The sequence below is a fragment of the Periophthalmus magnuspinnatus genome, chromosome 10 (assembly GCF_009829125.3).
Source record: "Periophthalmus magnuspinnatus isolate fPerMag1 chromosome 10, fPerMag1.2.pri, whole genome shotgun sequence".
In the NCBI taxonomy this organism is placed as follows: Eukaryota; Metazoa; Chordata; class Actinopteri; order Gobiiformes; family Gobiidae; genus Periophthalmus; species Periophthalmus magnuspinnatus.
This window is the reverse complement of record NC_047135.1, coordinates 6,450,892-6,464,294: the sequence shown is the minus strand read 5'-3', so window position 1 is coordinate 6,464,294 and position 13,403 is coordinate 6,450,892. Positions and strand designations below refer to the sequence as shown.

Below are 13,403 nucleotides of genomic sequence, written 5' to 3'. Positions count from 1 at the left end.
GAGATGTATTGGATAAAAACATTGACATTTTGCTGTCTTTAGGAGGCAGTACAGCGTTAGCGTTTATGCCAAGTTTCATAAACAGTAGAGGAAGTCGTACCCCGGATGTAGCGGCGGAATGAAAGGACAGCGTGAGCGTGCTACACATTTCAACAAAACATAACTGTGTATAGTAAACGCATCAACAACAAAGTACTGAACACAAATATACATTTCAAAGGGGATTTTAGGACCAAGTGGAAAAATGTCCCTAGTTTGCGCAAGTAAGTATGCTTTCTTTCATTTTCATCACTACATACGCAGCTAAGCGGCAATCTTGGTTGCTAATGCTAAGCAAAAGGCCATGCATTGCCGCGTTAAAGTTTGTTTGGTCGTGGCTCGTACTATTGATTGCCTATTGATACTTGATGTAATAATTACGACGTAATTGCATGTATTTCAGTTTCTAATGAGGTCCCGGAGCACCCTTGTGTTTCTCCGGTGTCTAACCAAGTATTTGAGCGGCGGCTCATTGAGAAGTATATAGCAGAAAATGGGACGGACCCAATGAATGGCCAACCTCTGTCTGAAGAGCAGCTAGTTGACATTAAAGGTACGTTTACGCCTTGTGAGCTATCGCCCTTGTGCTTATTATTAATGTATTGTAACACTGACGCTTCACGCTTTCTTAACAGTTTTTGTGTAAATCTTTGCCAATTCTGTACAAATCAAAAAATAAAACGTACTCTCTTATCTTAGTGTCCCATCCCATAAGACCCAAAGCACCATCAGCAACAAGTATCCCTGCTATTCTAAAGTCACTTCAGGATGAGTGGGTGAGTGCTTTTCCCATTTCAATGAAATTCTTGCATACTTTTTGCTTTATTTTGTAAGAAACTCTTATAAAGATGTTGTCTCTTTAACATATACACCAAATGGCACTAATGTGTTTATATTTTAAATAGCTTTTGCATTGAAACTAATAAAATACTTACATAATTTCTTTGTTGAGGGACAAACATAGGTTTGATTGTTGTCATATTGCTATGATTTAACTTTTTTTCTTTTGTTACAGGATGCTGTTATGCTTCATAGTTTTACCCTACGTCAGCAGTTGCAGACAACCCGTCAAGAACTCTCCCACGCTCTTTACCAACACGATGCAGCCTGCAGAGTCATTGCACGTCTTACCAAAGAGGTCACTGCGGCAAGAGAAGGTATTTCTATTAAGTCATATAAATGTATGACTTTGATTGATGTGTATGTTACTAACGATTATACTTTACAGCTCTTGCCACTCTCAAACCTCAGGCTGGACTGGTTGCCCCTCAGGCTGTTCCTACTTCACAACCTGCTGCTGCAGTAAGTTATTATTCGTTAGCATTACAACTTTGTTAACATTTTTAAATATTGTATTAAACTTTATGTCTGTTTAACAGGGAGCTGGTGGAGAACCTATGGACATAAGTGAACAAGTGGGAATGACTCCGGAGATTATTCAGAAGGTGAATTGTATCATTCTTGCACTAAAATATATTTAATAGTTGTTTTTTTTTAACACATGCATTTATTTTTTTCTTTTTACAGCTCCAAGACAAGGCTGCAATCCTCACAACAGAGCGAAAAAAGGTTTCTAGTTTGTTTTATTATCTAAAATTTAATAATTTTCTATGATATTTATTTTTATTCATTGCGATATTCCAGAGAGGAAAGACTGTGCCAGAAGAACTGGTTAGGGCCGAGGATCTAGGCAAATATCGCCAAGTGGCCTCTCATGCTGTAAATATTCTTTCAATTTATTTTACCCAAGACTAAACTTGCACTTGTTCTTGTAGAATTTAATTTATGGATCAATATTTTCTTCAGGGTCTTCATAGTGCTAGTGTACCTGGTATTCTGGCTCTTGATCTGTGTCCCTCTGACACCAGCAAAGTGCTCACAGGTGTGTTGAGTTTCCACTTTTTTACTGGCCACTTAGTATAATGTGATTTTATGCCTCATGCCTCATGCCTCATGCCTTCATGTTTAGGTGGAGCCGATAAGAATGTGGTAGTGTTTGATAAGAATGAAGAGCAAATTGTAGCCACTCTAAAAGGTCACACCAAGAAGGTCACATCTGTCATCTACCATCCCTCCCAGGTAACACGTGATCTGATCTGTACTGATGTCCATTTGAAAATGCTACTGAGCTTCAGTATTTATTCTCTCCTTTTCCCTTTCCAACAGTCTGTGGTGTTCTCTGCATCTCCAGACACCACCATCCGTGTGTGGTCCGTTACTGGTGGGAACTGCGTCCAGGTGGTGCGGGCTCATGAGGCTGGAGTCACTGGGCTCTCGCTGCATGCCACTGGGGACTACCTGCTCAGTTCCTCCGAGGATCAGGTTGAGAATATAATTTGCAAATCTTATTTTAATGCATATGAAATCTTAATCTCATTTTAAATCTTTTGTTTTTTCAGTATTGGGCCTTCTCTGATGTTCAGACTGGTAGAGTGCTCACCAAAGTCACAGATGAAAGTGCTGGATGTGGTCAGTGATGCTTATGTCCACGTTTGTTAAATACACTGAAAAACAAAACTAAATTGTATGTAAAATGTGAATCTCTTTCCTGTTTCTTCACAGCTCTCACTTGTGCTCAGTTCCATCCTGATGGACTCATTTTTGGCACTGGAACAGCTGACTCTCAAATTAAGATCTGGGATCTGAAGGAGCGCACCAATGTGGCCAACTTCCCAGGTCACTCTGGACCTGTCACATCGATTGCTTTCTCTGAAAATGGATACTACCTTGCCACAGGTAGGCACAGTTTTGGCACTTAAAAATGGAAAAAAGATTTTAAAAAATCTAATTGGAGCAATGTCGGATTTAGGGGCTCAGGATAGCTCTTTAAAACTGTGGGATCTAAGGAAACTGAAGAATTTCAAAACCATCACATTGGACAATAACTATGAGGTAATATGTTACAATTATTAGAATCATGACATTCAAACTTGTCCATTGTCTAAATGGATTTAATAGCCTTTTCATGTAAATAATTGTATTGTAAAATTGTCTAACCAGGTGAAGTCCTTGGTGTTCGACCAGAGTGGAACTTACCTGGCTGTTGGAGGATCTGACATCAGAGTGTACATTTGCAAACAGTGGTCTGAGGTTCTCAATTTTACCGGTGAGAAATCACTATTTTATTGTTTTATTTTTACAGTCTACAGGGATTTGTCTAAACGTTTCAACTGTTTTGTAGAGCACTCTGGGCTGGTGACTGGAGTTGCTTTTGGAGAGAACGCTCGTTTCCTCACTTCTTCTGGAATGGACAGAAGTCTCAAGTTTTACAGCATGTAAATGACGACATGAGGACAGAGCAGAGGTCATGCTTGTGTTGAGGCGGTGGACGTAGTGATCTTATTTTTAGAAAACCAGGAATTGTCACAGCTTTTTTTGCTTTAGTGTATTAGAACAAATGCTCAGTAATGACATTTTGAGGCCCATTCTTTTTGAGATTAAAATGGCATGTTTGTTGACTCCCACAAACCAAATTATGTCTGTACTAAAGCCAGTTACAGAATCTGTAAAACTTTGTGATTTCTGATGTTTTGATTTACTGTGGTCTTCTGTTATGATACTTATACCTTATAATACCTGGGCAAACTGAACTTGTTAATGACTGGGGCATCTGTGTGAAAACAGGTTTAGTAAATCAGCTTCATATCTGTTCAGCATAAATAAAATACATCTGTAGTGATGTACTGACAGGCATCCAGTAAAAGTCCTCCATGTTGCAATTCTTAAATTTTCTGTGTTGTATTTTCATTTCCTTTTTTTTAAAGTGTGTTTCAGTTTATTCCATGTGTATATTTTTCATTAATTGATATTTTACCTGTCACTTGCCCTTTTACAAGAAAATAAAATATCTTTTGTAATGCATGTATCTCAAATTCTGCTTTATAAGCTATCTATGGGTTCATTTTATTTATTTTTTTGGGGTCAACTCACCACATTGTGAAAGTCTCAAACTGGTAATGAAAGACTCATAATTATCAGTCACAGATGGGACAGATAATAATTGAACTAATCTGAAACCCATGCATTATATGGGCTCAGGCGTTTAGATGTTTACAATGAAACAGCGACACCTACAGACTAAAGTAAAAACGATCACGTGAGGCCGCAGTAACGTGACTGTCTCAAACGGGAAGTCTCTCAACTTCAGTTCCACTGCTTTTGTCCCGTTCAGCGGCTATTCCTTTTTCCACCGAGACCGGGACTGTACAGCAGATATAGGAGGACGTAACACAGCATCAAGACAAGAGGCAAAGGTAATTCTGTTTTTATAGTATCGTAATTTCAGTGTTGATGCTGTTGCTATCAAAACAAGCTGAGATTTCTGTTACAGCTGAGCCACAGTTAAGGCTTTAAATGCATTATAGAACTGTTCTGATTTGTGATGGAAATATTTACAAAACTACGCTTTGTTTTTTTTTTAAATACTTTTCAATTTTGCGTGTTAAATATGCAATAATCTGTCTGGATTATCAACACATGTACAGTTGGGCTTCTTTGTAAACAAAAACGAAACTATGTAGCAACTAATTATTGAGTAAAGTAGGCTAATCTGCTTGATAAATAGAAGTTTAGTTAAAAACCTCTGTATCCTGCTATTGACAAAAGTAACCCATAATGTAAATAAATAAATCACTATTTTAATTGGCCCTGATTTTATTCAATGTTGTGTGAGTGCCTTGGATAATTTAGTGAGTTTGACCTTGGTAAATTGCCCCCACGTTTACAGTTATTTTACAAAAGATCTCATGATGCTGAGTGTTGTCAAATAGGAAATCCCACCTGGAAATTCTCACTTCTCCTTCTTACACCCTGTAGCTTCATATAAACCTTGGTCTGCACTTCTCTGCATTGTTTTCCAAATCTTTGTAAACCTTTTATCAATTGTGTTGTTTTTTTTAATTGTTTTGTTTCTGTTGACAGTTATGGGCTCCATGTTTCGCAGTGAGGAGGTCTGCCTTGTGCAGCTTTTCCTTCAGTCCGGTTCGGCTTATAACTGTGTCAGTGAGCTTGGCGAGCTGGGCCTTGTGGAATTCAGAGATGTGAGTATTGTAATATATACCCAAATTCTAATCAATACTGGAAAAAAAATTCCATAAATAGGACAAAGTTGGACCTTTCCTGAAAAAGCTTTATAATTTCTTCACCTATCAAAACTAGTTTAGGTCCACATGTAGAGAAGTTAAGAAGTTAAGAGACATATAAAGTAGCCTTATTTACTACTTCACTACATGCATTGCAGTCTGATTTTGTCTCCATTTAGCAATACTATTATAGTTTTTGTTTTATCCTTTACTCTGTTGTTGGCATTATAGTGCAAGTAGTAAGCTACAGCTCTGTATTTAAATGTTTTACAAGTCAGCTGAAGTCAAAGGGCACTGAGAGTGGAGACGTTTGGTGCTTAAGATTCCACACCAGTAATCATCATGACTAAATCTATTGACTTTTCCTAATGTGTAGTTTGGTTATGAGTGGTATTTAAATTTTGCTTGTAAGACTACTAAATATTGTTTTGCACATTTGTCATATCTTTATTCTATTATAGGTATTAACTTGTCATTATCACAAATATAATATACACATGCATTGTTCACATTCCCTGCAGAGAAAATATACTGGGACTGTTTGTAGTTCTATAATGAGTTTTGAATGACTTGAGATGGGCTGGTGGTGGTCATTAAAGTGTCACAAGACACAATGAATTTACTTTGACTGACATTTTTCCTTTTTTTCTCTTATGTTCCAGTTAAATCCCAACGTGAACGCTTTTCAGAGGAAATTCATCGGTGAGATTCGAAGATGCGAGGAGTTGCAGAAGACTTTCAGTGAGTATCTCTCTCTCTCTCTCAAAATAGATTAAAAAAAAAATAATTGTAGTGTATTTTTCTGTACTTTACTAATTGCCCTTTAGCTTTCATTGAACAAGAAATCAGTCGTTCGCGGTTACCTCCCTTCAGTGGCCCTCTCCCTCCCCCGTGTCCAATGCCTCCAGCGCCACAGCCCCGTGAACTCATTACTATAGAGGAGGAGAGTGAGAGACTGGCTCGGGAGCTCAGAGAGGTACGTTTAGGCAAAAAAACGCTGCAATTTTTAAAATGTTTTTGTTGATCACAAATACCTAAATATCTGCATTTCTTTTAGGTATCCAGGAACAGGGACAGTTTGCAGGCCCAGCTTACTCAGCTTTGTCAATACAAAGGAGTCCTGACCAAAACCCATTCAATTACAGCATCTCAGGTGAAAAAGGTTTAACATTTAACAATTCCATCCCCATTTAACATCAGAAACCTTTTTTGTGAGAGTGTGTGGAGAGGGGGTATTTTTTATTAATAATGTGTTTAATACCCTTCTGCCTGTTATGCAGGTCTGCATAACAGACTATGATTTTAAATCTAGTTCAGTCCATTTATTTGAGCAACATGCAAGTTTCATTACATTATGATGCAATTAACACTTTGCATTATGCTACGGGTGTTCTGCTTGTATGCTTATGGCGGAATGTTCAGCCTGGATGACTGAGATTACACAGACATCAAGAAAAAACACAAAATGGATTTAAACAATACAATGGGGAATGTTGATGACATCAGCTGCAAAGGATCAATAGTGTATTTGTGCTCTAAAGGAGTTGGAAGAAATGTAAAGTAATAAACTCCTACCCCTCATTCTATTTTAGATGTTGACAATGTTACCACTTAGTAAATCCAACATTTACCTCTTGCAGCAGTAGGTTTTCTATTGAATCAGACCTCTCTTACCACACTCATACCTGTTGCTGGTTCTCTGTTCCCTCCATAGACCTCTTTTATACTATTAATTGCAGTTAGAGCAAGTGTGAAAGCACTCTATCACTATGTTAAAATTGGGACTAAACCCGTAACTAAACCAGACCAGGACTAGAATGAGACAAAACCAGTATGAAACAAGGACTAGTGTTAAAGCTCCATTATTCATTTATCATTTTGCAGGCACCTCCGCCACCACAGATAATCGAAAACCAAGGCATTTTTGATAACCGCCAAGATGTCCGCTTAAGGTACAATTCATTTTCCCTTTGTCTTTTAATGTTTTTGATTTACTTAAATTAAAAACACCCCTGCCTCAGTTTTGTAGCTGGAGTGGTCCACCCCTGGAAGGTGCCCTCCTTTGAGCGGCTGCTGTGGCGTGCCTGCAGAGGGTTCATCATCGTGGACTTCAAGGAAATGGATGATCGTCTTGAGCAACCAGACACGGTGAGATACTGACAAATTATGTTAAATTGAAACATACTTTTTAGGGAATACTACATACTTACCTTTTTTCATTTACAGAGGGAAAGTGTTCAATGGACTGTGTTTCTGATTTCATACTGGGGAGATCAGATTGGACAAAAAGTCAAGAAAATATGTGACTGGTGCGTAACAAATTATATATTTACAATCATACTTATTTGGGAGGCACCACTACAAATCACTGTCTTCCTGTTTTGTGGTAATTTATACAGATTATTGTAAATAATTAAATAAGGAATTGATAGACTGGTGACTTAGTATCTTTTCCTTTATATACTTTTAAATATACATTAAAACTGTGACGGACAAGAAACTGAGGCTTTAAATAATAATAATTGTGGCCTTAGTTTACAGTTGAGATTAGACCCTACACTGAAAACCACAAAAAAACATTACAACACACTTTTCACATCTAACAGCACTAATGCCTGCTAAAATAAAACAAATTATTTTATAACTGTTTCAAATTTCTGTTACAGTTTCCGCACACAGACTTTTGCGTATCCAGAGAGCACAACTGAAAGGGAAGAAATCCTCCAGGGACTTCGAGGCAGAATTGAAGACATACATTCCGTAAGTAGCATCTCATCCTATTCATGGGTTTTAGCTTTCTGTTATATGGAACAGTTTGAGGTATTTTTCCAATTTGAAAGTTATAATATATATATATTTTTAATTGTCAATTGCTATGGCAACAGTTCTAACTTTTCATGGAGCTCAGTATAGAACACCAAAAGGCAACCGTATGTGGCAAGATATGCCAAATGTCCATAGAGATACATTAGCAAAAACAATATCAAAAAACTAAAACAAAAGCCATGGAACAACCCGATAAGCTGCTGGGTTCCTACTGGTAAATGCATTTATCATACTGTAGTGTTAGAATAGTTTAGTATTTCACATCTTAAAATCTCCATTGGTTAACATTAGACTAACTGAAAATTCTATGCTGCATGACGACAGAATCCCGAGCTCTATAACTTCTTGATTTGATTTTGACCTAAGCTAAAACTGTAAACTCTCCTCCCCCCTTGTGCAGGTGCTGGGGCAGACTGAAACCTTCATGCAGCAGTTGATAATGCGGGCTGTGGCTGTTCTGCCCCAGTGGAAAGTGAAGGTGCAGAAGTGTAAAGCGGTCCAGGCTGTGCTAAACCTATGTAGTCCCTCAGTCACCGACAAGTGTCTGATCGCAGAGGCTTGGTGTCCCGTCACCAAACTACCTGAACTTCAGAGTGCGCTTAGAGAAGGAGGGGTAAGAGAAGATTCACACTTAATAATAATAATAATAATAATAATAATAATAATAATAATAATAATAATAATAATTGTATAGTAGAAATCAGGTCAATAAATTGAGATCTAAGATGTTAGTAACTAATGTATATGTATTATTTATATTTATAGATTAATAGTTATGCTTTACTAGGAATTAATTCCTAACTACACTATGCTATAAGCTGTTATAGGTTATTTTTTACTCATCCAGTTATGAAAATGTACTTTGACTTATTAAGGCAGTTAGGGTTTTAATATATGCTATTCTGATTTTATATTGCAGTTTTGTTTAGCTATAAGCCACACTCAAATCTGAATTATTTTGAATCTATTACTGAATTAAATACAGGTAGACATCTAAATACTTCTTTTTTCAGAGGAAAAGTGGCAGCGGTGTTGACTCGTTCTACAATCGCCTGCCCTCCACCACCTCTCCACCTACATTGTTTCCCCTGAACTCCTTCACTACCGGCTTTCAGAACATTGTGGATGCCTACGGAGTGGCAAGTTACCGTGAAGTTAATCCAGGCATGCCCCAATCCAACTCATTGTGAAAATCAAAACTTAGAATTGTCCCAGTTCACTTGTTTTGCTCTCTGTGTTTGCAGCTGTTTACACCATTATCACTTTTCCCTTCCTGTTTGCGGTAATGTTTGGTGATGTTGGCCATGGTTTACTCATGGCGCTAGCAGCATTGTGGATGGTACTTGAACAAAATGACCCCAAACTAAAGAACAACAACAATGAAGTAAGCAAACAACACAATACACTTTTGTAAAATTAACTAGTTCACAAAACAGTTGCTACCCCTGTTTTGTTAGATTTGGAGAATGATGTTTGGAGGGAGATACCTGATTCTGCTCATGGGACTGTTTTCCATTTATACTGGTGCCATTTACAACGAGTGCTTTAGTAAAGGTCTTAGCACGTTCACTTCAGCATGGCATGTCACCCCAATGTTTGACAAGAATATATGGAAGTAAGTTTCTAACCTAATTAGAATTTTTATCCAAGTCACCATGTTTATGTATTTTACATATTATATTTTTCTTTCAGCTCATCAGTTCTTGCAGGAAGCCAATATTTGTCTATGGATCCCAATGTGACTGGGGTTTTCAAAAGCCCCTATCCATTTGGCATTGACCCTGTATGGCTCTATAAAATCATTTTTCTTTCTACATATACATTATGTACTGGTTAAATAACTATGACTTCTTTGTTTTTAGATTTGGGGTTTAGCCAACAATAAGTTAACTTTCCTCAACTCATACAAGATGAAGATGTCAGTCATCATTGGCGTCATTCACATGACGTTTGGAGTTTGCTTGTCATTTTTCAACTATATGTAAATATTTTTCACCAATTTCTAAACCGCTTGCCTCATGCATACTGGTAAATTTTCTATTGTTTTATGTTTTTCTACAGACACTTTGGTCAGATAAGCAACGTGTTTCTTGTACTGATTCCCGAGCTCTTCTTTATGCTGTGTCTTTTTGGATACCTGGTTTTCATGATTGTCTTCAAGTGGATTGCTTACACTCCTGACCAGTCTAGATTTGCCCCCAGTATACTCATCCACTTTATTGACATGTTCCTCTTTACAGAAAATGAAGGCAACCCTCCGCTCTATAAAGGACAGGTATGACTGCTTTTGTAATCACACTAAATTGTTACATCTTCAACTCTTTAACGTGCCTTTTTCTTTAGTCAGTTGTGCAAACAATCTTGGTGGTGTTGGCACTATGCTCTGTCCCAGTACTTCTGCTTGGAAAACCCACCTATGAATATCTCAAATTCAAAAGAAGTCGAAACCGTCATGTAGTGAGTTTGTTCAACCTTTTTATATTCATTCCACCATTTGAACATTTTGTAAAGAGCATTTTTCATATTAGGAGGAGGACAGACGGCCACTTGTCAGTGATGATGGGTCAATCAACACCCGAACAGGGGATGTAGAAGGAGTAGCCACTGAACCAGAGGTAAAGCATTTTCTTATGCCTTTTGTAAAAACTCACAAACTGTATTTGTTGTGGTAATTTGTTTTTTCTGTCCGCAGGGGTTTGATGCTGCAGATGTGTACATGCACCAAGCCATTCACACCATAGAGTACTGTTTGGGCTGCATCTCCAATACTGCATCCTACCTCCGACTATGGGCTCTCAGTTTGGCTCATGCACGTTAGTAACACTTTACGACCTAGACATCCTCATTTTCTCATGATGCGTAGTTTCCACCACAAACTTCCTCTCCAAAATCCATATACATCCTTGCAGTGTTTTTTTAGTTGGCAAGTCATATGCACCTGACTAATGATGGCTCTTCTTCATTCACAGAGCTATCGGAGGTTTTATGGGAAATGGTGATGCGATTGGCCTTGAAGTGGCAAGGCTATATAGGAGCTGCTGTACTAGTTGTAATTTTTGCCTTCTTTGCTGTGCTAACAGTCTCAATCTTGTTGATTATGGAGGGACTATCTGCATTTCTGCATGCACTCCGTCTACACTGGTAAAATTATGTATACATCACGCTATATATACACAATCCATCATTTGAGTTACTTGGTATTGTACCTTTAAACATTTTCTGTCTTGCAGGGTTGAATTTCAAAACAAGTTCTACAGTGGTACTGGCTACAAGCTCACACCTTTCTCTTTTTCTTCATTCATAAATGCAACAGCTATTTAGATGGTCTGGGACTGCAGAGATCAAGAAAAATATCAAGAAACAGTAACACTGTACTTTCCCTGTGTTAGTTTGACTGTTATCTTTATCAAATGAAAACTTTGCATATGGGAAGAACGTCAATTATTTTTTTCCTATCCCAAACCTCCCTGTCAGTATTCTCATTACAAATTTAATTTTCTAACTTTTAAATTGTTCTTAAAAGGGAAGTGGAAAATATTTCATCAACTCTTTAAGGGAATGTATGAATTTTCTGTATGTGAGAGGAGCTCATGAGCCAATATTGTGTTTCCTCATTTCCATGTCTTCCAAAGAAAGATTCATATTTATTGGTAATGATGATTTTAGGTGCCTTATCAGGACTAAGTGCTTGTTTAAACATAAGTCTTTAGGTTATGAAATGTATTGCTTTGCCTTATAAAAGTATTGTCTATCTTTTACCACTGATTTGCACTGTAAAATAATGAAAATAATTAAATTTCTAATTTTCCAGTTTACGTTTTTGTGATGTAAAAAATCCAAAACAAAACAAAAAAGTAAACAGCATATGATATGTAGCCCATACAGTTGACTGCTCAGAATACACTGATATTCATATATTTTTAATATCTATATTCATATTACTGTATCTGATACAAAATTCCACTCTCCTGCTACACTTTGCATTTGATAAATAAAGAATAAAAATAAGAAACAGACAAAATGAACAAGTAAAGGATATTTTCAGGCGGAACTTTTCTCAAGTTTTGTTTCTTCCCGGACTACTTATAAAGTAACTGCAATGACCGGATGTTGTTAGAAAGTCAAAATGGCATTTCGCGTGTTCAGGTTTTGAACCGTAGCCTTACGTAGATTTTATTTGATGCAAGTTAATGCTTTAACAACTAATTCCTTTAGACGTGAGTGCAGTCTTGTATTTATGTAGATATAATATAAACAATATGGCTTTGAGTGTAATTACTCGGAATGTTTGGGTGCTGCTGGGTCATATTCAGCGACGTGCTTTCCAACAATCAGGTGAGATATGTTGTGTCAATAATCGCTGTAAACTGTAGACTAAATAAAAACGATTATTTAGTATGTATGTTTATTGTGTTTGTATTGTTGTCAGCTCGTTGTGTTAGCCAGGCCGCTTCCAAGGCAGAGCCCGCTGTGGAGGAGAATGAAGCAGTGAATCCTACTTTTGTGAACAGAAACCCCAGGAACTTGGAACAAATGTCTTTAGCGGTGAAGGACCGTGGATGGAAAACAATTTGGCCCCACAAAGAGTTTTACCACAGGTAGTATATGCAACATATGCAGCAATTATTAGCTGACCATAAATTGTTTGTTATAAGCATAATCAATATGAAAGTGGCATTTTAAAGAATTAATGAATGAATTCTCTCTATGTTTTTGTTTTGTCTCTTTCAGATTAGTATTTTCACGTACACAGCACCATGTTACTGCCGAGGTGTTCTCCAGCTCCTCTCTGGACCCAGTGCTCACCTGTTCTACCAAAGAGTGGGCCCTGAAGAGAGAGCTGCCCTCTACAAACTGTGTGGCTGCGTGTCAGGCTGTGGGTGAGGTGCTGGCCCAAAGGTGCAAACAGGCAGGCATCACAAGGATGGTGTATAGAGCCATCCCCTGGTCGTACCGCTCGGATGCTGTGCAGTCCTTTAGAAAATCAATGAAGGATCGTGGAATTATTCTCAGTGAACCTCGACGGAAGTATATTGGTACATAATGTTTGTAACTATATTTGTAAATAAAAACGTAAGTCTAAATAATTAGACTTACTAAATTAAGTCTTAAGCATTTGTCTTCAATCACACTTGGGCAAAATATTAGTCATTATAGGTGGCACAGTGGCATAGTGTCTAGTGCTTAACTTCACTCCAGGAAGGTCTTGGAGTAGGCTTCCTCCTGAAGCTCAAATTTCCTTGGCTCAAATTCCCTTTCCTCACAGTGAAACCAGTTATCCCTACCAAAAACCTGTACAATTGTGTTTAGAATCAAGAATGATTATCCAAATGTCAGTGGGGGTACTATTTACAGATTTGTAAAGTGAGAAGGCAACTTTATTTTAGCATCTTCCTTCTCTAAGAAATTCTCTAAGAAATACCAAGGAACAGCCTCCAGGCTCTAATCTATGAACAT

General features: G+C 37.6%; 3 protein-coding genes across 4 annotated transcripts; all 3 read left to right on the top strand.

Moving 5' to 3' along the window:
• The first annotated feature begins 69 nt into the window (after positions 1-69).
• On the top strand, positions 70-3,908 carry prpf19 (pre-mRNA processing factor 19). Its single transcript, XM_033973947.2, has 16 exons — positions 70-263; positions 443-592; positions 739-815; positions 1,055-1,196; positions 1,268-1,341; positions 1,419-1,484; positions 1,567-1,608; positions 1,684-1,758; positions 1,846-1,921; positions 2,009-2,118; positions 2,206-2,361; positions 2,439-2,508; positions 2,602-2,775; positions 2,849-2,931; positions 3,040-3,145; positions 3,221-3,908. The coding sequence occupies exons 1-16, from the start codon at positions 245-247 to the stop codon at positions 3,316-3,318; spliced, it is 1,518 nt and encodes a 505-aa protein (XP_033829838.1). The 5' UTR covers positions 70-244; the 3' UTR covers positions 3,319-3,908.
• Positions 3,909-4,124: 216 nt separating this feature from the next.
• tcirg1b (T cell immune regulator 1, ATPase H+ transporting V0 subunit a3b) lies at positions 4,125-11,755 on the top strand. 2 transcript variants are annotated; one of them, XM_033973945.2, is made up of 21 exons: positions 4,125-4,292; positions 4,960-5,078; positions 5,783-5,861; positions 5,948-6,096; positions 6,178-6,273; positions 7,005-7,072; positions 7,142-7,268; positions 7,347-7,429; positions 7,787-7,880; positions 8,347-8,559; positions 8,960-9,110; positions 9,191-9,330; positions 9,404-9,561; positions 9,639-9,729; positions 9,809-9,927; positions 10,008-10,221; positions 10,290-10,403; positions 10,475-10,561; positions 10,639-10,759; positions 10,916-11,087; positions 11,177-11,755. In XM_033973945.2, the coding sequence occupies exons 2-21, from the start codon at positions 4,962-4,964 to the stop codon at positions 11,265-11,267; spliced, it is 2,484 nt and encodes an 827-aa protein (XP_033829836.1). In that variant the 5' UTR covers positions 4,125-4,292; positions 4,960-4,961; the 3' UTR covers positions 11,268-11,755. The 2 variants fall into 2 exon arrangements, with proteins under 2 accessions (XP_033829836.1, XP_055080834.1); XM_055224859.1 differs by lacking the exon at positions 4,125-4,292 and having other exon boundaries at positions 4,933-5,078.
• A 296-nt stretch (positions 11,756-12,051) lies between these two features.
• On the top strand, positions 12,052-13,023 carry mrpl18 (mitochondrial ribosomal protein L18). Its single transcript, XM_033973949.2, has 3 exons — positions 12,052-12,281; positions 12,376-12,544; positions 12,678-13,023. Exons 1-3 carry the CDS (start codon positions 12,206-12,208, stop codon positions 12,988-12,990), a joined length of 558 nt encoding a protein of 185 aa, XP_033829840.1. The 5' UTR covers positions 12,052-12,205; the 3' UTR covers positions 12,991-13,023.
• The last annotated feature ends 380 nt before the right edge of the window (positions 13,024-13,403 follow it).